The following is a 23,140-nucleotide window of genomic DNA, read 5'->3' as shown; positions in this document are numbered from 1 at the left end:
GTATTGGGTTCATCTCACCAGAAAGGACTGTGAAGCTTCGTGTCTTCTGTTCACTCTCACAACATAAACAGCACCGATGAGTCAGAGCATAAAGAATTAATCTATTATGCACCTTGTACTGGAGCTCCTTTTGTTTGCTTTTGTTTGTGTAATAGCCCTTTCATAACATAAAATGATACTAGTCACGAGACTGTGATCTGAGAGATACTAGACCAATGAGACAGAATTAAGAGTTCAAAACTCTCTCAGGATGAGTGGCTTTAGTACAACAAAGATGGCATTTAATTTTAAAGATAAAAATGGTGTGGGGACAGGAACATAACCATTTGAAAACAATCTCTATCTTAATCTCCACAAAGATAAATCTCAGATGATTTGAAATATATATGAGAAAGTCAAGCTATTGAAGTTCTAGATGAAAAATATTGGGTCTAGTCAAACCCTGGTCCTCAAACCAGGTTGTTTATAGAAATAATGTCTCAAGTTGTGGAATTTCAGTTCTCAACCTCATAACCCTTTCTTGCTGATACAATAGCATGACAAAAAAGTGTCCCTCAGGCCACAAAAAAAAGGAGAGGATGTGAGTTAGTTTACCACTAAACCTTGCTTGTTATCTCAGGAAGTTGTGCCATGAATATTTTTTAGGGGAGATGTGTGTATGTGTGTGTGTGTGTGTGTGTGGGGGGGGGGCGTTGCTTTTGTTGCTGATGAAATGGACAATTAGCACAATTTTAAAACATAAAGCGGCCACCAAGTGTGCTAATGTTGCTAAGGGTGTGAAAGAAACAATGACCACAGGCCATTGGAGAGGCAGGAAAACTGTGGCTGATTTGGGTAAAGGAACAGCAGTTAGCCCTGGCAGCATTTCCAGGCAGTGAGGTGTGAACAAGCGAAGGTGCCACAGGCTGCCCTGAAAGACACCCCTGGGACCAGTGCTGAAGGGGGTGGTTTGATAAATTTAAGAGAAGTGTGTGTTTATAGGTTAAACAGTACATTAGACATGTACCGTATATAAGAAAAGTTAAAACAGGGAATCATTTGGGGGTCTGGAATGAGTTAATTCAATTTACATTATTTCTAAGGGAAAAAAATGATTCGGTTTTCAAACAAATCACTTCTTGAACAGCCTTCCAGAATGAATTAAGTTTGAGAACCAAGGTTCCACTGTAAGTCATTTCCTAATTTTTCTTTGGAAATCAAGTAAATTTGATTCATCAGAATCTGAATGGCAAGTGTGTCCAAAAACTAAAAGATAACTGTGAAACTTGAGGAAAAAGCATTAACAACAAAAATGAGACAATAGATGATGTCTTAGTTATATAATGTTCTTCAAATTCATTTAAGGAAACCAGCAACCGAATAGAAAACAATGTGCCAAGGAAACACAGAAGCTTCCTCAAAAGAAAGACAGATGGTTCTAAAATTATGAAATGATGCTCAACCGCACTAAAAACGAAAGGACTCACGAAAATTAAATTTTATCCTATCATATCATAGATTACTCAAAAGTTTGACAATAGCCAGTGATGGTAAAAGTGTTCAGCAATGACCTTTCTCACAGACTTTTGATGTACATAAATTTAAATATATATAATTTTTTAGCCAACATTTTTACTTCCAGGAAAAAGTACTAAGAAAATAATTGCATGTTTGTGCAAAAATCCATCACAAGTGATCCAAGGCACTTATTATATATCATTGCTTATATTCACACAAAAAATGGAACTACCGTAAATATTGGTCAATAAGGATTTAGCTAAATAAATCATGGTGCTCTTATGTAATTTATTTTTATTAAGTCATTAAAAATGATCAAAAGGTTCATATCTATTGACATGGGAAGATGTCCACAACATATGGTTGAGTGAATTAGACAATTTATAAAAGTTACAGAACAGTGACTATGCTATGATTTTATGTATATGATGGTGCTGGTGGTTTGTGACTTTTGTTTTTGTGTGTTTTTTGTATCAGGTCTGGATCAGGAGGGTGTAGAGAGAATTATGGGATTATATAGTGATTATATCTGGGTTTGGGGTTTCAAGTACTTTTAACTTTCTTTTTATTCCTTTCAATACTGGTTGATTTTGTTTTTATATCAAACAAGTTTTAAAATCAGAAATAAAAAAAAATAATTTTAAAGAATAATTTATTCACTTTTCAAAGATTTAATTCTAAAAACCTATATGTGTCCAGCCGGCATGGCTCAGTGGTTGAGCATCTACCTATGAACTGGGAGGTCATGGGTTCAATTTCTGGTCAGGGCACATGCCCGGGTTTTGGGCTTCATCCCCAGCAGCCAATCAATGATTCTTTCTCATCATTGATGTTTTTATCTCTTGCTCCGTCTCCCTCTCTGAAATCAATACAAATATATATAAAATAAAATAAAATCATATATGTTTAGGTCATTGGAATTTCAAATGTGATTTAAAATCTTGAAATTTTAGGAAAATTTAAATTGGTATGCATGCATATGTGTGTGTGCATACAGATATTAAAAGAGAAATATTTAATCAGTAAATTTGATAAAATTATTTTAGTAAAATTTAACCAACTTTGGAGAATTCTGGAAATTTTTAAACCATGGGTGAATTCTGTGACTTTAAAAATGTGCCCATTTTTTTTGTTTTTCTAAGACGGGGGTTAACAAATTAGGAGCCTTGGGCTATATTCAGTCTGCAGCCTGTGAACTGAAAATGGTTGTTACATTTTTAAATGGCTGAAAAAATTAAAAGAATATTTCATGACAAGTAAAATGATAGGAAATTCAAATTTCAGTGTCCATCAATGAATTTTTGAATTAGATTAATAAAAAAGTTGTTTTTTTTTTTCCCTTTCTCTGTCTCTCTCTCCCTCTTTTTGGTTCTAGAAGTACCTATATAATAGTCTTGATTTTTCATTTTGGCCTCCAAGCCCCAAAATATATATCATCTGGCTCTTTCCAGAAAAGAGGACAGCAGCCAGACACGCAAGTCACCTTGGTGGGCAGCAGCCTCCCTGTCTCCCCTTGCCGGCTGAGGATGGCTGTAGGGAAAGGAGAGGTAGCGGATGTTTTTGGCACCGGCCTGTAGGGAACAAGCAGAAATAAAGGCAGAGTTAGCTACTGCGATTTGAAGTTTCACGTGGCAAACAAAGTGAAGGACACAGACTCACCATATACTGTGGCATCTTTTTTGGATCACTGGCTTTCAGTTATTTTTGTTTAAAAACACAGAATGCTTCAGCCTTTAATATACTGTGTATTTGCTTTCCTTATCGTGATAAAACAGACCATGATAAACCTCTCAAAGTTATTCCCACAGCCTCACTGAGATTAGGGTGGAGAGGAGGACCTACCCCAGACCCAACTCCATCCATTGGTCCCAGTAAGGCTGCTTTGATATGGCCTCAAATGGAATAGCTCAGATGCACAGTGGATAATATGGAAATAAGGTCCAAGTGTCTTGGCTAAAACAACCTCTTCGCTGGGAGAGGTGTAAGCTTCCTAGAGCCAGGGGCGCTGGTTCCCGGAGGTCCAGGCTGTTCAGTCCTGCTCGCCATGGAGTCCCGTCCAGACTCAGGGCACAGCACGGGCGCTGCCGTGGCTTACCCTCCCGGAGGAGAGATCCCGTGGGTTCCTCAGATCCTGGACTCGGAGAGGGATACCTGAGTGTGTCCTGCCCCGCTGCTTTTGCATTTCTCTGTCAACAAGGCAGTGGTTTTGTTTGTTTAAGTGTCAGTGGTCGTCACCTGAGGAGGCCCCGTCCTGGGATGAGCCAGCTCTCAGGTGTGTCCACCTTACAAGCCCCTCTTACCGGCGTTCCCCAGGGCAGGCTGTGGCCTTTCCTCATACTCTCCCGTAAGGTGTTCTGGCGGCGGATCAGGATCTCCTTAGCCTGCTTCTCAATTGTTCGGGGTTTGAGGTTGTATTTGTTATAGGACGGTGTCTGCAGGAAGAGGAAACATCAAATACGAAGGGAATCTCCAGTAAAACTGTCATCCTCAGGAGGTTATAAAAGTATCACAAATTAAGACTACTAGAGCAAGAAGACACCATGCAAGTCGTCTGAGCATTTTCCTCAATCACAGGGGAGCAGGCTGTGGCCCCCAAAAGAAAAGTCCGTGACTGTGGTCACCCCTTTTGGGACTCCTGTGGTTGGAGTGGTGCCTCCTGGCTCACAGAGCAGTGCTCTCCCCTGTCCTGTCCCTCTGTTACGCTTGCAGGTACCCCCAATGTTCACAGACTTGTGCTGCCCCATACACACAATTTCTTTCCTAGTGTTTTTTATACTAGGCCAGTGGTTACTGAATTTAATGAATCAGGAAAATGTCAGAACTACGTTGGGAATTTCTATAAGGTTGCTATTTTTTAATGTTGCCAACTAAAGATAAATTTAAAAAATCAACCAAATACATCATCTCAGATAAAGAAACAGATCCAGAGACAGAGAAGCATTGATCAAACCATCAAACCTCAGAGGGAAGGCAGGGGAGGGTGGGGGTAAGAGGGAGAGATCATGCATATAAGCATAACCAATGTACACAGACACCAGGGGGGTGAGGGCATGAGCAGGGTGGGTGGAGGAGCAATGGGGGGATGAGGACACATATGTAATACCTTAATCAATAAAGAAAATAAAAAGGAATAGTCCTTCAAACTGAATCAATTTAGCTTTATGAAAAATTACTTCCTTGTCCTTATCAAGGCCAGGAAAAACCTCTGTTGTACCACAGACCAACATCAGTCCTCAGATGTTTACAAACTGGAACTTCTTCTCCCTTCTTTTCACTCAACGTTACCAGTGAATGTCCTGTTTCCTGAGGGTTAGTAGGTCTCTTAAATAATGGGACCAGGACTGAAGATGCGATCACTCTTGGCTAACCAATGCTTTAACAGAACATTCAATTCAATAGCAAAAGAGCAAATGTCTATGTACAGGTGCCATGATAGACATGAACTTTTAAAAAATGGTTAAGTTAGAATTATGATCTTCAAAGGGTTCTAGTCTACTGAGGGAGTTATACACATAAGTATATACTGTTATGTGCTCAGGTAAGTGAGAAGATGTTGGGGTGTGCAGGGAGTATGGAGGACAGGCAAAAGGCAATCAGTTGTATAGTGTTTGTATTTTAATGTGTATATATATCTAGTGAAGTATATTTGTGGCCTTTATCATCTATTAACTCAATCACAGTTATTAAGCCTCATAAAATGGCAATTGTCTAAAAATCCTCTCTAATAAAATGGTAATATGCAAATTAACCATCACTCCGCTACATAAGCCACGCCCACCAGCCAAGCCACACCCACCAGCCAATCAGGGTGAGTATGCAAATTAACCCCAATCCAAGATGGCTACAGCCACAGAGAGCAAGGTTTCCCAGGTAACAGAGGAAGCCAAGCTTTCCATAGCCATTGCAGGCCTAAGCCTCCACTCAAGCTACAAAGTTTCAATTATAGAAGGTAAACAAATTCAAACAAATGGCGGCAGAATGGAGCTTGAGAGAGCAGGCCAGGGTTGCCGGCGGCAACAGGGGAAGCAAAGCTTTCCTGCACACCCTGGCCGGGCTCAGCTTAAGGCTACAAAGTTTCAATTGTAGAAGGTGAATTAACTGCCACAGAAATGGCTGCCAGAGCCCCAGGCTTGGCTCTGCTCCAGGCTACAAAGTTTCAATTGTAGAAGGAAAATAAATTCCAGATACCAGGGCCTCCCCTTGGGTTGCCAGGGGGCGTGGCCGGCCTGCAAACCACCACAGGCCCCTTGCTCAGGCCGCCCCACACCCCAAGGGAACCCCCACCCTTATCTGTGACACCCTTCAGGGCAAACCAGCTGGCCCCCACCCGTGCACCAGGCCTCTATCCTATCTAATAAAAGAATAATATACAGATTGATCATCACTGCAACACACAATATAGCTGCCCCCATGTGGTCAAAGATCCTGCCCCCATGTGGACACAAGATGGCCACCACAAGATGGCCAGCAGGAGAGGGCAGTTGGGAGGCACCCGGCCTGCAAGGGAGGGCAGTTGCGAGGGACCAGGCTTGCAAGGGAGGGCAATTGGAGGTGATCAACCCTGCAGGAGAGAGAGTTAGGGGTGACCAGGCTGGCAGAGGAGGGAAGTTGGGGGCAAACAGGCTGGCAGGGGAGCAGTTAAGCATCAACCAGGCTGGCAGCAGAGTGGTTAGGGGGTGATCAGGCTGGCAGGCAGAAGCGGTTAGGGGCAATCAGGAAGGCAGGAAGGCAAGCAGTTGGGAGCCAGCAGTCCTGGATTGTGAGAAGGATGTCCGACTGCCCATTTAGGCCCGATCCCACCAGGATCGGGCCTAAACGGGCAGTCGGACATCCCTCCAGGAGTCCCAGATTGGAGAGGGTACAGGCTGGGCTGAGGGACAACCCCCTGCTGTGCACGAATTTCGTGCACCGGGCTTCTAGTAGTTCCATAAAAAAGGCATAGGTTGGGGGGGAGGGGTGGTCAAGGAAACAAAGGTGAATTAGCAAAGCCAGCTTTCTCTTTGTGCTGATGGGAGAGCTTTGACAGCCACTCTTGACAAATTAACCAATGTGATAAGAACGTGTCCAAAAAGTTGAATTTTAAAGACAGTTTGAAATATGGGTTTTTATCTACCATCACTAATGATGGACCTCAACCTAAGTATCTATATTATAAAAACCCAGTGGTCCTAACAACCAAAGACTGGTGCGGGTGGGAGGGGCTGTGAGCACGGCAGGGCGTGCGGGGGTGGGCATCTGTGAGATTTTGCGTGCTGGGCTTCTGGTATTTTATATGTTGAGACATTAAAGAAAGACATATAACACTATCATAAAATATTTTAAAAATAAACATCTAGAATATTAAGACAAACTTTTATAATTTTTTATCAATGTTAAGTTCACACAAAACTGAACTCAGTGTGTGTGTGTTTACACACATATACATATACACTGAGTGGCCAGATTATTATGATCTCTGAATGCATAATAATCTGGCCACTCAGTGTGTATCCTATATAATAAAAGGCTAATATGCAAATTGTCCCCTCAACCAGGAGTTCGATCAGCAGGCAGGCCGGCCAACCGCCCATGTCCCCTCCCCTGGCCAAGCTGGCTGGACCCCACCCATGCACGAATTCATGCACCGGGCCTCTAATATTTATATATACACACTGAGTGGCCAGATTATTATGTGTTCAGAGATCATAATAATCTGGCCACTCAGTGTATATGTATACATATATGTGTGTGTACTTTTATATATATTTATTGCTAGTAGGGTTTTCCTACACCTTGATTTGAGAGAAGGTTGTACTTTAAAAAAAATTCAAACACTTTTTTTTCTATTTTGCCTCATATCACATCACTCATGTGCTTGTCCAGTTTCCCTGTCTGCAGGGAGCATAGGAGGTGCTATGCATATAATGTATATTTAAGTTGTTTTCCTTTCCTTCCTCCTTTTCTGACTTTTAATGAGGAGTTGGTGACTGTTTAAAACCTGTATTTCCCACTAAAACTTGAGCTCAATGGGATAAAGATGTGCATTATAGATGTGCATATCATTGCTGAAGGGAACTGAAGCTAAATAAATTGAAACTATATCCTTTGAAAGTATATTGAGGAATGACATCAGAGGAATGGCAGTGTGAGACATCCCCCTGGCATCTCCCCCTGAAATTTCAAAAATGTAACCAACTATAATTCAACAAAGAAATCCCTACTCAATACAGAGGCATGCCTGAGAGACCCACTCACTGAAACATCTAAGGTGGGCAACTGGGAATAAAGAGGGAGATGAGAAGGGAGGAAAGCACAGATGGTCTGCAGATGCAGCCCTACAGCCAGGAGCTCTTGGCTGGGCCTGGAGAGGGGAGGAAGCCAGCAGTAGCAGGTGCTTCCTTCAGATGGGAGGAACTGACAGCTGGGGGGTAGAAGGGGGGAGGGAGTCCAGCAGGGCCAGTGAAGGGGACAGTGATGGAGCCAGCAGACATCTGACAGAGCACCTAAAGTGTTCACCTCAGGTAACTGGGAAGGCTGAGCCACTGGGCTCTATAGGACACTTACCACACAAGGCCACTCTATCAACTCAAGGAAACTTAGCAGCTCTGCCCAATACATAGAAACAAACACAGGAAGCAGCCAAAATGCGGAGACATAGAAACATGTCACAAATGAAAGAAATGGAGGAAAGCAAACTACTGGATATAGACTTCAAAACCACAGTTATATGGTTACTCTAGAATCTTCTAGAAACCTCCAAGAAACTTAGTGAGATTTTTGAGGATCTTAGTGAAAATGCCAAAATAATGGAAAAGGACCAGTCAGAAATTAAGCACACACTGACTGAAATTAAGAATAATATACAGGGATTCAATAGTAGACTAGAGGGTCCTGAGAATCAAATCAACGATTTGAAATATGAGGAAGCAAAAAACACCCAACCAGAAGAGCAAAAAGAAAAAAAAATCCAAAAATATGAAGATAGTGTAAGGAGCCTCTGGGACAACTTTAAGCATACCAATGTTCGAGTTATGGGGGTGCCAGAAGAGAGAGAGAAAGAGAGCAAGATATTGAAAACCTATTTGAAGAAATAATGACAGAAAACTTCCCCTACCTGGTGAAAGAAATAGACTTACAAGTCCAGGAAGCGCACAGAACCCCAAACAAGAGGAATCCAAAGTGGACTATACCAAGACACATCATAATTAAAATGCCAAGGGCAAAAGACAAAGAGAGAATCTTAAAAGCAGCAAGAGAAAAGCAGTTAGTTATCTACAAGTGAATGCTTATACGACTGTCAGCTGATTTCTCAACAGAAACTATGTAGGCCAGACGGGAGAGGCAAGAAATATTCAAAGTGATGAATAGCTAGGACCTTCAACCAGCAAAGCTATCATTTAGAATTGAAGGTCAGATAAAGAGCTTCACAGACAAGAAAAAGCTAAAGGAGTTCATCACCACCAAACCAGTATTATATGAAATGCTGACGGGTATTCTTTAAGAAGAGAAAGAAGAAGAAAAAGGTAAAGATAAAAAATATAAACAACAAAATGCCAGCAAATACATATCTATCAACAATTGAATCTAAAAATCAAACAAGTAAGAAATCTAATGAACGGAATAAACTGGTGAATAAAATAGAATCAGAGGCATGGAAATGGAACAGACTGATGATTCTCAGAGGGAAGGATGGTGGGAAGAGATTAAGCAAAGACCTTATATGCATGTATGCATTACCTATGGACACAGACAATAGGGTGGCGAAGGCCTGGGGTTGGGGGGGAATTGGGTGGAGGGGAGCTATGGGGGGAAGAAAGAGATACATCTGTAATAATCTCAACAATAAATATATTTAAAAAAAAATCCTTATACATCAATAATTGCCCTAAATGTAAATAGTCTGAATTCACCAATAAAGAGGCTGAGTAGCAGAGCGGATCAAAACCAAACCCAACTATATGCTCCTACAAGAGACACATCTAAGATGCAAAGGCAAAGTTAGTTTCAAAGTAAAGGGGTGGAAAATTATTCTCCACGCAGGTAACATCCACAGAAAAGCAGATGTAGCCATATATATATCTGATGAAATAGATTTCAAGATAACAGCAGACAAAGATGGGCATTTTATAATGATAAAGGGGACACTTCATCAAGAAAATATAACACTTCTTAATATATATGCACCCAACCAGGGAGCACCATATTATATAAAACAGCTACTAACAGAACTAAAAGGACAATCAAAGCACAATTATAGTTGGGGACCTTAATACTCCATTGACAGCTCTAGACAGACCAAGCAAACAGAAAATCAATAAAGAAATATTGGCTTTAAACAAAACACTAGACCAAATAGACACAATTGACATTAACAGAACATTTCATCCCAGAACATCCGATTATACATCCTTTTCCAGCGCGCATGGGACATTATCAAGGATAAACCATATGTTGGGTCACAAAACTAGCACAAATTCAAGAAGACTGAAATTATACCAAGCATATTCTCTGACCACAATGCCTTGAAATTAGAAATCAACTGCAAAAAGGAAGTAAGAAACCCACAAATAGGTAGAAATTAAACAATGTACTACTAAAAACTGACTGAGTCAAAGAAGAAGTAAAAGATGAGAGCAAAAGATATATAGAGACAAATGAGAATGACAATATAACATATCACAGCCTATGGGATGCAGCAAAAGCAGTGATAAGAGGAAAATTTATATCATTACATGCCTATCTCAAGAAACAAGAGAAATCCCAAATAAACAACCTAACATCACATATTAAAGAATTAGAAAAAGAACAAAAGCAACCCAAAGTTAGCAGAAGAAAGAAAATAAAATAGAGCAGAATTGAATGAAATAGAGAACAAAAAGTTCATACAAAAAATTAATAAAACAAAGAGCTGGTTCTTTGAAAAGATTAAAAAAATTGGCAAAACCCTGGCTAGACTCACTAAGGAAAAAAGAGAAAAGACCCGTATAAACAAAATCAGAAATGAGAGAGAAGTTACCATTGACATCACAGATATACAAAAGATCATACTAGAAATTATAAAAAACTATATACCACCACATTCAATAACCTAGAAGAAATGGTAAGGTCCTAGAAATATATAACCTTCCTAGACTAAATCATGAAGAACTGAAAATCTATGCAGACTGATCAGCAGTGAGAATATTGAAACAACCATGAAAAAACCTCCCAAAAAATAATTCCATGACCAGATGCTTCACCAGTGAATTCTACCAAACTTTCAAAGAACATTTAAAACCTGTCCTTCTCAGACTCTTCGAAAAATTGAAGAAGAAGCAATACTTGCTAACACATGTTATGAGGCCAACATGACCCTGATACCAGCTCCTGGCCAGGACAACACACAGAAAAGAAAACTACAGACAAATATCTCTGATGAACACAGATGCAAAAGTCCTAAATAAAATACTAGCAAATAGAATAGAACAGTGCATCAAAAATAATACATCACAATCAAGTTAGGTTCATTCCAGGGGCACAGGGATGGTTCAACATACACAAATCAATCAATGCAATACACCACATTAACAAAACAAAAAAAGGGTAAAAATTATATGATCTTATCAATAGATGCAGAAAAAGCATTTGATAAGATACCACAGCCATTTATGATTAAAACGACCAATAAAGGGTGAAGGTTGGAAGACGGCTGCTGACGGAAGGCAGACTGCAAGATAGTGCATGAGTGAGAGAACAAAGGGAGAGTGTGTGGTCGCACGGGGAGTGTTTGTTGGTGAGTTGAGGGACTGTGGGGGACTGCTGGACAGGGTTCTCCTGACCGGGCAGCCTCCACTACTGCTGGGATCCCTCCCAGAGCAACTGGCTCTGACACGGAGACCACGCCATCTTGAAGGGGAGAGTGGATGTTGTCGGAAGCCTGAAAATCCCAGGAATCTACAACTATGGCACCCAGCAAACAGCTGCGAACCCGAGAACATCGGTCCCCAAGTGGCACGAGCATGCGGATTCGGAGGAGCTCTGTGCCTCCTCAGGGAAAGGTCAGATTTCGCCTGGCATAAGGTGAGGTCTGTAGTCTGGGCAGGAGAGAGAAACGCACAGGGCAGGAGCTGGAAGACCTTCGGAAGTCTGCACCCAGAAAAATCCACAGGTGTTGGGGCTGGCGTGATCCGTGAATGTGGAAGGGGATCTGCAGAGCTGCTAACAGAAGGGAACTCTAAAAAGCAACCCATTTTGATCTGGACGCAAAAGAACACCCTAAAATTTTAAAAGTGTGCGGGCTGCTTAGACCCAAGGGGAAAAAAGACTGCACAGACTTGCACCACAGCGCCGGAGTTCGCACACTTACTCTGGCTCTTTTTTATTTTTATTTTTGTTTTTATTTTTTTCCTTTTTAAATCCTTGCTTCTGATTACTAAGTCCAATACATAGGATCACCCAAATGGGGACACTCTAAGAGACTGCAAGGGAATCAGAGCGGGGAATAACGATCAGAGAACCAGCTCTGGGTCAGCCCATTCCCCCAAACCGGTATTAAGTGCCACAAAGAAAACAAAATCTAAACTCTAGCTAGAGAGGACCTATAGACCCAGAGGTCAATCCAGAAACACTGCCACCCAGGGGTTGAATCACAAATTAACTCTTGTGTAAACACAAATAAAGGACTATAAGAAATAAAGACATACTGCCTGCTTGAAAATCAGGACTGGCTTACAACACTGAGGAGCAGTGGAATGCAGGGAACTTCAATACTGTCCTGACTAAGAAACAGGCGTACCAAACAGAACAGTAGAGGAAGTGAATGACCTTCACTTCTGCACATTTTTATTTTTATTTTTTTTCATCTTTTACTTAAGAAACTAATATTTTTCTTTTTTCCTCACTTGATTTTACCTTTTTAATTATTACATTTTTATTTTCAATCAGTATTATTACTATTACTATTTTACCCTTTTTTAAAAAGTGTCATTTTATTTTCTCTTTATTTTACTTTGGGATTAGTGTTCTACATTTTATTTTCATCTTTCCCTTAGCATCATTTTACTCTTTCTCAACTTTACCTTTATGCCAACACTCTCTTCCTCACTTTTCCCCTTTTGTTGTCCTGTTTCTCTTACCCTATTCCTGCTTTAGATTTTCCCTATTCCTTCTTTTTACCCCCTGTTAAAATTTCACTCTACTTATATATCTAACTTCCAATCCCCTGCTCCAAGTCCATACACACCTCTCTCTTCTCTTTCTTCACTATCCAATTTTTTTTTCTGTCCGTCCTTTTGTTGTTGTTTGCTGGATTGTTGATTTTATCATTTGTTTTTTTTTAATGCTTGTCTGTGATATTGTTTTTCTTTTTTTTTTTTGTTTTTTGCTTCTGTTTTCCCTCACCTCACTTGATATTAGTTGTTGTTTGTAGTTTGCATTAATCTCTAGGTATTTGTTGCTGGCATTTGTTGGGATTAGTGGCTGTTCTATTGGAGTTTCACCCCATATAAATAGTTTTCCCCCCTCTTCTTTCTTATTCTCTTTCTTTTCTCTCTTACTTTTTTCCCCTTTTCCCAATTTTATTTTTGCACTCCATTTTTCCTCTTCTTTCTTTCTTTCTTTCTTTCTTTCTTTCTTTCTTTCTTTCTTTCTTTCTTTCTTCTCCTTTAATTCACTTTTCTCTGGTGGTCACCTTTATTTGGGGTTATTAGTATCATGAATACATTTGTGTTCAGTGCCTTGTGCATTGTGCCTTGTTGTGTTGCATTTTGTGCCTTTAAATCAACACAGGAAAGAGAGAACTACATAAGCAGACACCCGGAGAAGAGAGATCATTAGGAGACCAAGAAACAGCCCACATATGAAAGAAAAGCAGGCATCACCAGAAAAGGAAGTAAATGAAATGGAGGAAAGCAACCTGTCAGAGAAAGAATTCAGAGAAATGGTTATAAGGTGAATGAAAAGAATGGAAGACATATTCAACACTTTGTGTAAGAACCAAGAGAAAATGAAGAATAACCAAGAAGAAATGAAAAATGACATTGTTGCTATAAAGAACTCAATAGAAAGCATCAAGAGTAGACTAGAAGAAGCAGAGGACCTCATCAGAGAGCTAGAAGACAAGGTAGGAAAAAAATACTCAAGTAGAGCAGCTTCTAGAAAAAAAATCAAAAAGCAGGAGGAGAGCCTAAGGGAACTTTGGGACAACATGAACTGAAACAACATCCGCATAATAGGGGTGCCAGAAAGAGAGGAAACTGAGCAAGGAATAGAAAACCTGTTTGAAGAAATAATAACAGAAAACATCCCTGATATAGGGAAGAAAACCCCACACAAATCCAAGAAGCCCACAGAGTCCCAAACAAAATGAACCCCCTCAAAACCAACACCAAGGCACATTATAATTAAACTAGAGGCCTGGTGCATGAAATTCATGCACGGAAGGGGCGTTTCCCTCAGACCAGCTTGCACCCTCTCCAATCTGGGACCCCTCAAGGGATGTCTGACTGCCTCTTTAGGCCCGATCCTACGTACAGTCGGACATCCCTCTCACAATCCAGGACTGCTGGCTCTCAACTGCTCGCCTGCCTGCCTTCCTGATTGCCCCTAACCGCTTCTGCCTGCCAGCCTGATCACTCTCTAAACACTTCCCTGCCAGCCTGATTGATGCCTAACTGCTCCCCTGCCAGCCTGTTTGCCCCTAACTGTCCTCCCTTGCAGGCCTGGTCCCCCGCAACTACTCTCCCCTGCAGGCCTGGGTCCCCCCCCAACTGCCCTTCCCTGCAGGCCCAGTCGCCCCAAACTTCCCTCCTCTGCCAGCCTGATCACCCCTAATTGCCCTCCCCTCTAGGCTTGATCACCCCCAACTGCCCTCCCTTGCAGGCCTAGTCCCTCCCAACTGCCCTCCCCTGATGGCCATCTTGTGGTGGCCATCTTGTGTCCACATGGGGGCAGGATCTTTGACCACATAGGGGCAACCATCTTGTGTGTTGGAGTGACAGTCAATTTGCATATTACTCTTTTACTAGATAGGATAGAGGCCTGGTGCATGGGTGGGGGCCAGTTGGTTTGCCCTGAAGGGTGTCCAAGATCAGGGTGGGGGTTCCCTTGGGGCGTGGGGCGGCCTGGGCAAGGGACCTGTGGTGGTTTGCAGGCTGGTCACGCCCTCCCGGTGACCCAAGCGGAGGCCCCGGTATCTGGGATTTATTTATCTTCTATAATTGAAATTTTATAGCCTGGAGCAGAGCCAAGCCTCCTGTTCACTCCATGGCCGCAGCCATTTTTGTTGGGATTTATTTATTTTCTATAATTGAAACTTTGTAGCCTTGAGTGAAGACCTGGGCCCGCCAGGGTGTGTGGAAAGCTTGGCTTCCTCCATTGCCTGGGAAATCCAATCCTCCTACGCTTTCTGTGGCCGCAGCCATCTTGGTTAGGATTAATTTGCATACTTGCTCCTGATGGGCCAGTGGGCGTTGCTTGAGGGTGTAGCGGAGTGATGGTTAATTTGTATATTACTCTTTTATTAGATAGGATTGGCAAACACCAACGAAAAAGCAAGAATCTTAAAAGCAGCCAGAGAGAAACAGAAAGTTACTTACATAGGATCCCCCATCAGACTAGCAACTGATTTCTCAACAGAAACACATCAGGACAGAAGGGAATGGAATGAAATATACAAAGTTGTGCAGAGGAAGGGTCTGAATCCAAGAATAGTGTACCCTCAACCAAAATGGAGGGTGAAATCAGGAGCTTCACAGACAAAAAAGGACTAAGGGAGTTTATTACCACCAAACCGGCAATGTAGGAATGCTAAAGGGTCTGCTGTAAAAAGAAGAACTAGGAAGCGAAGAAGGAACACAGGGGTAAAGAATAAAAATGGTGACAAACAAGTACTTATCAATAACAACTTTAAATGTAAATGGATTAAATGTCCCAATCAAAAGACATAGGGTAACTGACTGGATAAGAAAACATGACCCATATATCTGCTGTCTACAGGAATCCCACCTCAGAAAAAAAGACGCACACAGACTGAGGGTGAAGGGATGGAAAAAGGTTTTTCAGGCGAATGGAAATGAAAAAGAAAGCTGGGGTAGCAATACTTATATCTGACAAATTAGATCTCAAAGTGAAGGACATAAAAAGAGATAAGGAAGTCCACTTCATAATTCTAAAGGGAGCAATCCAACAAGAAGAAATAACTCTGGTGAACATATATGCACCCAATACAAGAGCACCCAAATACATAAAAAAACTCCTGGAAGATATCAAGGGAGAGATTGACAGCAATACAATCATAGTATGGGGACTTTAATACCCCACTGTCACCATTGGACAAATCGTCTAAACAAAAAATCAGCAAAGAAACATTAATCCTAAATGACTCACTAGACCAGATGGAATTAATTGACATCTTCAGAACATTTCACCCCAAAGCCACAGAATATACTTTCTTCTCAAGGGCACATGGGTCATTTTCAAAGTTTGAGCATATATTGGGTCACAGGCAAAGTCTCTTCAAATTCAAGAAGATAGAAATCATATCAAGCATCTTCTCAGATCATGATGGCATAAAACTGGAAATCAACTACAATAAAAACAATCCAAAAAAGTCAAACACATGGAGACTAAATAGCATGCTATTAAACAATGACTGGGTTACCAGAGAGATCAAAGAAGAAATAAAAACACCATTGCAACAAATGTCATTGAAAACACAACAATCTAAAATATATGGGACACAGCGAAAGCAGTCTTGAGAGGGAAGTTCATAGCTCTACAAGCCTACTGCAAAAAACAAGAAACAATGGTAATAAATTACCTAACCCTAAAACTCAAAGAGTTAGAAAGAGAACAACAAGAAGAACCCAGTGTAAGCAGAAGGAAGGAAATAATAAATATCAGAGAGGAGATAAACAACATAGAGGACAACAACAACAAAACAATACAAAAGATCAACAAAACCAAGAGCTGGTTCTTTGAAAGGATAAACAAGATTGATGAACCTGTAGTCAAGGTCACCAAGAAGCAAAGAGAGAGAACCCAAATAAACAAAATCAGAAATGAAAGAGGAGAAATAACAACAGACCTCACAGAAATACAAAGGATTGTTAAAAAATACTATGAACAACTCTATTCCAAAAAACTGGACAACCTGGAGGAAATGGACATATTCCTAGAAAAATACAACCTTCCAAAACTCAATCAGGAGGAATCTAAACATCTCAATAGGCCAATAACTATGGAAGAAATTGAAGCAGTCATCAAAAAGCTTCCAGCAAACAAAAGTCCAAGGCCAGATGGCTTCACAGGGGAGTTTTACCAAACATTCAAGGAAGAACTAAAACCTATTCTCCTCAGACTATTCCAAAAAATTCAAGAGGAAGGAACACTTCCAAGCTCATTCTATGAAGCCAGCATCACCCTAATACCAAAACCAGATAAAGACAACACAATGAAAGAGAATTATAGGCCAATATCCCTCATGAACATAGATGCCAAAATCCTCAACAAAATTCTAGCAAATCGGCTCCAGCAGTACATCAGAAAGATCATACACCATGACCAAGTAGGATTTATCCCAGGGGTGCAAGGATGGTACAATATCCACAAATCAATAAACGTGATAAATCACATAAACAAATTAAGAGATAAAAACCACATAGTCATATCAATTGTCACAGAAAAAGCATTTGACAAAATCCAACACCCATTTTTGATAAAAACTATCAGCAAGGAGGTAATAGAAGGATCATACCTCAACATAATAAAAGCCATATATGACAAATCCACAGCCAACATCATACTCAATGGACAAAAACTGAAGCCATTTCCCCTAAGAACAGGAACAAGACAGGGATGCCCACTCTCACCACTCCTGTTTGACGTAGTACTGGAAGTATTAGCCATTGCGATTAGACAAGGAGAAGAAATAAAAGGCAACTAAATTGGAAAAGAAGTAAAACTGTCCTTATTTGCAGATGACATGATATTGTACATAAAAAACCCTAAAGATTCCATAAAAAATGAATTCAGCAATGTAGCAGGATACAAAATTAATGCCAAGAAATCTATGGCATTTCTATACTCCAATAGTGAACTTACAGAAAGAGAGACTAAAACAGCAATCCCATTTACCATCGCACCAAAAAAATTAAGATACCTAGGAATAAACTTAACTAAGGAGGTAAAAGACCTATACGTAGAAAACTATAGGACACTGAAAAAAGAGATAGAGGAAGACATAAACAGATTGAAGAACAAACCCCATGTTCATGGATTGGTAGAATCAACATTAAAATGTTCATAGTACCCAAAGCAATCTATAGATTTAATGCACCCCGCATTAAAATACCAACGGCATATTTCACAGACCGAGAAAGAACTCTTCAAAAATTCATCTGGACTAAAAAAAGACCCCGAATAGCCACAGCAATCCTGAGAAAGAAGAACAAAGTAGGTGGGATCTCAATACCAGATATCAAGCTGTATTACAAAGCCACTGTTCTAAAAACAGCCTGGTACTGGCACAAGAACAGACATATAGACCAATGGAATAGAATAAAGAATCAAGATATCGACCCAAACCACTATGCTCAATTAATATTTGACAAAGGAGGCATGAACATACAATGGAGTCAAGGCAGTCTCTTCAATAAATGGTGTTGGGAAAATTGGACAGATACATGCAAAAAAATGAAACTAGACCACCAACTTACACCATACACAAAAATAAACTCAAAATGGATAAAGGACTTAAACATAAGACAAGAAACCATAAAAATGCTAGAGGAATTCACAGGCAGTGAAATCTCAGACATATGCCGAAGCAATTTCTTTCCATTGCCCTAGGAGATACCGCTCCTAGAAACTAAAGAGAAAATAAACTAAAGAGAAAATAAACAAATGGGGCTAAGTCAAAATAAAAAGCTTTTGCACAGCAAAAGAAACCATCAACAAAACAAGAAAGCCCACTGTATGGGAGAACACATTTGCCAATGTCATCACTGATAAGGTTTTAATCTCCAACATTTACAGGGAACTCATACAACTTAATAAAAGGAAGATAAATGATCCAATAAAAAAATGGCAATGGTCCTAAATAGATACTTTTTGAAAGAAGACAGAAGGAAGGCCAAGAGACATATGAAAACATTCTCAAAGTCACTAATCATCCAAGAGATGCAAATCAAAACAACAATGCCGTACCATCTCACACCTGTCAGAATGACTATCATCAACAAATCGACAAATGATGAGTGCTGGAGAGGATGCGGAGAAAAAGAAACCCTGCTGGTGGGACTGCAGACTGGTGCAGCCACTCTGGAGAACAGTATGGAATTTCCTCAAAAAACTAAAAATGGAACTCCCATTTGAATCAGTAATCCCACTTCTAGGAATATATCCCAAGAAACTAGAAACACTAATCAGAAAAGGATATATGCACCCCTATGTTCATAGCAGCACAATTCACGAAAGCTAAGATTTGGAAACAGTCTAAATGCCCATCAGCAGATGAGTGGATTAGAAAACTGTGGTACATCTACACAATGGAATACTATGCTGCTATAAAAAAGAAGGAATTCCTACCATTTGCAACAGCATGGATGGAACTGAAGAGCATTATGTTAAGTGAAATAAGCCAGGCAATGAAAGAAAAATACCACATGATCTCACTCATTTATGGAAAATAAAGTACATTATAACTTGATGAACAAAAAGATAGATACAGAGGCAGTAAAGCATCGAACAGACTGTCAAATTACAGTGGAAAGGCTGGGAAGTTTTGGGGAGCGGGGAAAGAGATCAACCGAAGGACTTGTATGCATGCATATAAGCACACCAATGGACACAAGACACTGGGGGTGGGGGAGGGGGTGGGATGAGGGCATGTGCCAGGGGGTAGGGGAGGCTGGGGGAAGGTCAATGGGGGAAAAAAAGGAGATATATGTACTACTATATGTAATACCTTAAACAATAAAAATAAATAAATAAATAAATAAAACAACCAATAAAATAGAAATAGAAGGAAAGTACTTCAATGTAATAAAAACCATATAACCCTCAGCTAATATCATGCTCAAGGGTGAAAAACTGAAAGCTTTCTTTTCCTCTAAGATCAGGAACAAGACAAGTATGTCCACTCTCATCACTCTTATTAAACACTAGTGACCCGGTGCACGAAAGTTCGTGTACTAGGGAGGGAGGTGACCCTCAGCCTGGCCTGCCTCCTCTCACAGTCCAGGAGCCCTCATGGGATGTCCTACTGACAGCTTAGGCCCGCTCCCCCTGGGGAGCGGGTCTAAGCCACAGTCTGGCCTCCCTCTGTGGGAGGCAACCGGCCGATCAGGTATATAGATACTTTCTGAAGGCAGCACGAACTCCTTCTTTATTTCTTTCCTCTGTGGTTGGAGAATAGGGGACTAAAAGGTGGAGACATAGCTGTGGCCGGGCCTGGGGCTTTTGTAGGCAGCAGAAAGAGAGAGAGGGCTGGGAAAAGTCTAGACAGGGTTTCCTTCAATTGTCCTCCCTTCCTCCAGGCCCCTCCCTCCATTATTTCCTTATTGTGGTGGATGCTCGGGCCTTGGACTGACAGGAGCCCAGCAACAGTGGGGTTCAGCCCCTCACTTCTCAGCTGAACGTACAGCCACCTCACATTACAAGAGGGGCTGTTTTCAAGTGGCTAAAGTGCTAGGAATTCATGCCTCCCAGCCTTTCCCCTCTTGGTTTCCTCCTTGGGCCTGTTGCAAACTTCACTGAGACACCGAAGCAGCTCTTCCCTGGTAGTTGTGCACTGGTCCCCATCGGGGCCCCGCCAGGCACTCTTCGTTGAGGTCTCTGGGTCCACAGTCTGCACTCGGGGAGGTCGCCCAGAGCCTGTTCCCCGGGCAGGTGGGGCGGGGGGCTAGCTTGGCAAGCTGGAGGAAGATGGCAGAGTAAGAGTTGGTATGAACCAGTGCCTGCTCAGCCAGACTTCCTAAGCTCCCCACCAGGCCCAGGCCGGGCCCCTACCCCGCGCCGGGAGGATCTCGGCTGAGGTCCCCTCCCTGCACCCAGTGCCCTCCTTTCTGTTCCACCACTGGGGGGTGGAGGGGGGTGGGAGCACCTCGCCCCCTCTGGACCCTGCCAGCCTGGCAGGCAGCGGCACAGGTGGTGAGACCTAGGGCGCTGGTGGCCATGAGCCTCCTCCTCCTCCCTGAAGCATGGGGTGGGGTCACAGCAGCTCGTCGCCACCCCTGGGCGCCATGCATGGAGACACCGTTTGCCGCTGAGCCACCGTCCGGCCCGGGACCTGTGGGGGCTGGGGTGGCCTCGGGCTCCCGCTGGCCCCATTGAAGCCAGACTTGGCTTGGCTGGCTGTCCCCACTGCCCGAGGGCTGCATGTGCCTGGTGGGTCTCTTTGCCTTCGTGAATCGCCGTGGCCTGGCCGTCCTGTCCCAGGAAGTGGCTGTCCCAATCACCATGGCTCACTCCCCGGTGTAGTCAGGCCTGGGCATGGGCATGCATATAGGCAGGAGCTGGGCTGCTGAGGGGAGGGAGGAGAGATGTGTGGGCGGGGAACTTGCTGGTGTAAACACAGCCCCCCCCCCATGCCATGCTGGCCCCTGGCACTGCATTCCCGGACCCCCGGGTGGCCTTGCCCAGCGCTGTGCTCTTGGGCCTGGGGTGGGGGCTAGGGACCTGGAGCTGCGGCCTGGAGGTAGCCCTCGCTGGCTTGGAGTCACAGTGGTTGGTCATGGAGGGATGCAGGGTGCCATGAGGCAGCCTCACGCAAGTCCCTGCTACAAGTCCCCACCTCTCTCTCTCTCCGAGAGTTCAGCAGTTCAGCCCGCTTGGAATGCTGCGCACCCAGCCTGATGTTGTTCGGTCGAGCCTTTGGTTGTTTTGGATGTTACAGACATTGGCTCTTTATATATATATATATAAAGATAGATAGATAGATATAGATATAAAGATAGATAGATAGATATAGATATAGATAGATATATATGATAGTGCTGGAAGTACTAGCCAGAGCAATGAGGCAAGATAAATAAATAAAAGTCATCCAAATTGGGAAGAAAGGAGTAAAACTGTCACTTTTTGCAGATGACATGATTCTGTATGTAGAAAACCCTAAAGAATCCACCAAACAACTATTAGAAACAATAAACAAATACAGTAAAGTTGCAGGATACAAAGTCAATGTAAAAAAATCCATTGCTGAAGTACCACCAGCATATGTTACAAGGTACACAATAACTGTTTGGTGTTTTGATGCAGAGAAGAGAGCCCAAGCTAAAGTAAAATATCAAACAGGTAAAACAGGTGTGAGGGTTCTGATTCAATCAGTAAAGACGTCTTATAGAGAGACTTTGATCCAGCAATACCCTACTTCACCTCCAATGATTGTTGATGTTGTTTGTTAACTTGTGACTACAAATAAATGGGATAAAGAAAAATAGACAACCAGTTGGCATTTTAATAAGGAAACAGAAACAACCTTTTTGTGTTGCATCAGAAAGATTTGACCATGTGGCTTTGTACTGCATGACTGACTCCAAACCTGTGATTGCTTATGGAAGAATATAAGCTACTGGCTGAGAATGGTTTCTACACCTGGGCATGAATAAGTGCCCTAAGTAGCCTTGTTTCATTCTTACATTTTGTCAGATCTGCCATCTAGCTGAGTTCATTTCATCTCTCCCTTTTTTATATAGTCAAGTTTGAATTTGAAGTAATTTTTGTAAAATCAGGTACAATTTCTCAAAACCACATTGAGAAAAAATTACCGCATTGTTCCCCAAAATGGCATCAATCTATTTTTGTAAACCTCTTCATACTATTAAATTTTGACCTAAAAGAAAAAAAAATGTCCATTGCCTTTTTGTATACTAACAACAAAACTTCAGAAAAATAAATGAAAAAAAAAAATTCCTTTTGCAATTGCAACCAAAAGAATAAAATACCCAGGAATAAACTTAACAAAGAACATGAAAGACCTATATACTGAAAATTACAAAGCATTATTAAAAGAGATTGAAAAAGACACAACAAAATGGAAAAATATTCTGTGTTCATGGATTGGAAGAATCAACATAGTTAAAATGGCCATATTACCCAAAGCATATACAGATTTAATTCAATCTCCATCAAAATCCCAATGTCATTTTTTAAAGAAATAGAATAAGAAATTATCAGATTTGTATGGAACCACAAGGGACCCCAAATAGCCAATTCAATCCTGAGAAAAAAGTACGAAGTTGGAGGTATCAAATTATATTACCGAGCTACAATAATCAAAACAGCATAGTATTGGCAGGGAAATAGACACATAGATCAATGGAACAGAACAGAGAGCGCAGCTATAAAACCACATGCATATATGGACAGATAATTTTTGATAAAGGAGCCAGAAGCACACAATGGAGTAAAGATAGTCTCTTCAATAAATGATGCTGGGGAAACTGGAGAGCCACATGCAAACAAATGAAACTGGATTACAGTTTGTCCCCAGGTACAAAAATTAATTCTAATTGGATCAAAGACCTAAATATAAGAACTGAAACCATAAGTCACATAGAAGAAAATATAGGTACCAACCTTTTGGATCTTGGTAACAGAGAACATTTTATGAACTTGACCTCAAAGGCAAGGGAAGTAAAGGCAAAAATAAATGAATGGGGCTATATCAAACTCAAAATCTTCT

The 23,140-nt window shown here is 41.5% G+C and overlaps 1 protein-coding gene across 1 annotated transcript in view; it reads right to left on the bottom strand.

The window, feature by feature from the left end:
• The window catches only part of SLC9A4 (solute carrier family 9 member A4), a gene marked incomplete at both ends in the record, with an annotated part of 76,864 nt that overhangs the window by 4,739 nt on the left and 48,985 nt on the right, over positions 1–23,140 (bottom strand). Inside the window, 2 exons of the mRNA XM_079791493.1 lie at positions 2,981–3,068; positions 3,798–3,929. Coding sequence (XP_079647619.1) covers positions 2,981–3,068; positions 3,798–3,929 — 220 coding nt within the window. The remainder of the gene's footprint in view (positions 1–2,980; positions 3,069–3,797; positions 3,930–23,140) is intronic.

The sequence above is a fragment of the Cnephaeus nilssonii genome, assembly GCF_951640355.1.
Source record: "Cnephaeus nilssonii genome assembly, chromosome: 15".
Classification (NCBI taxonomy): domain Eukaryota; kingdom Metazoa; phylum Chordata; class Mammalia; order Chiroptera; family Vespertilionidae; genus Cnephaeus; species Cnephaeus nilssonii.
The sequence above is the reverse complement of the archived record's forward strand: the minus strand, read 5'-3'. Positions and strand labels throughout refer to the sequence as shown.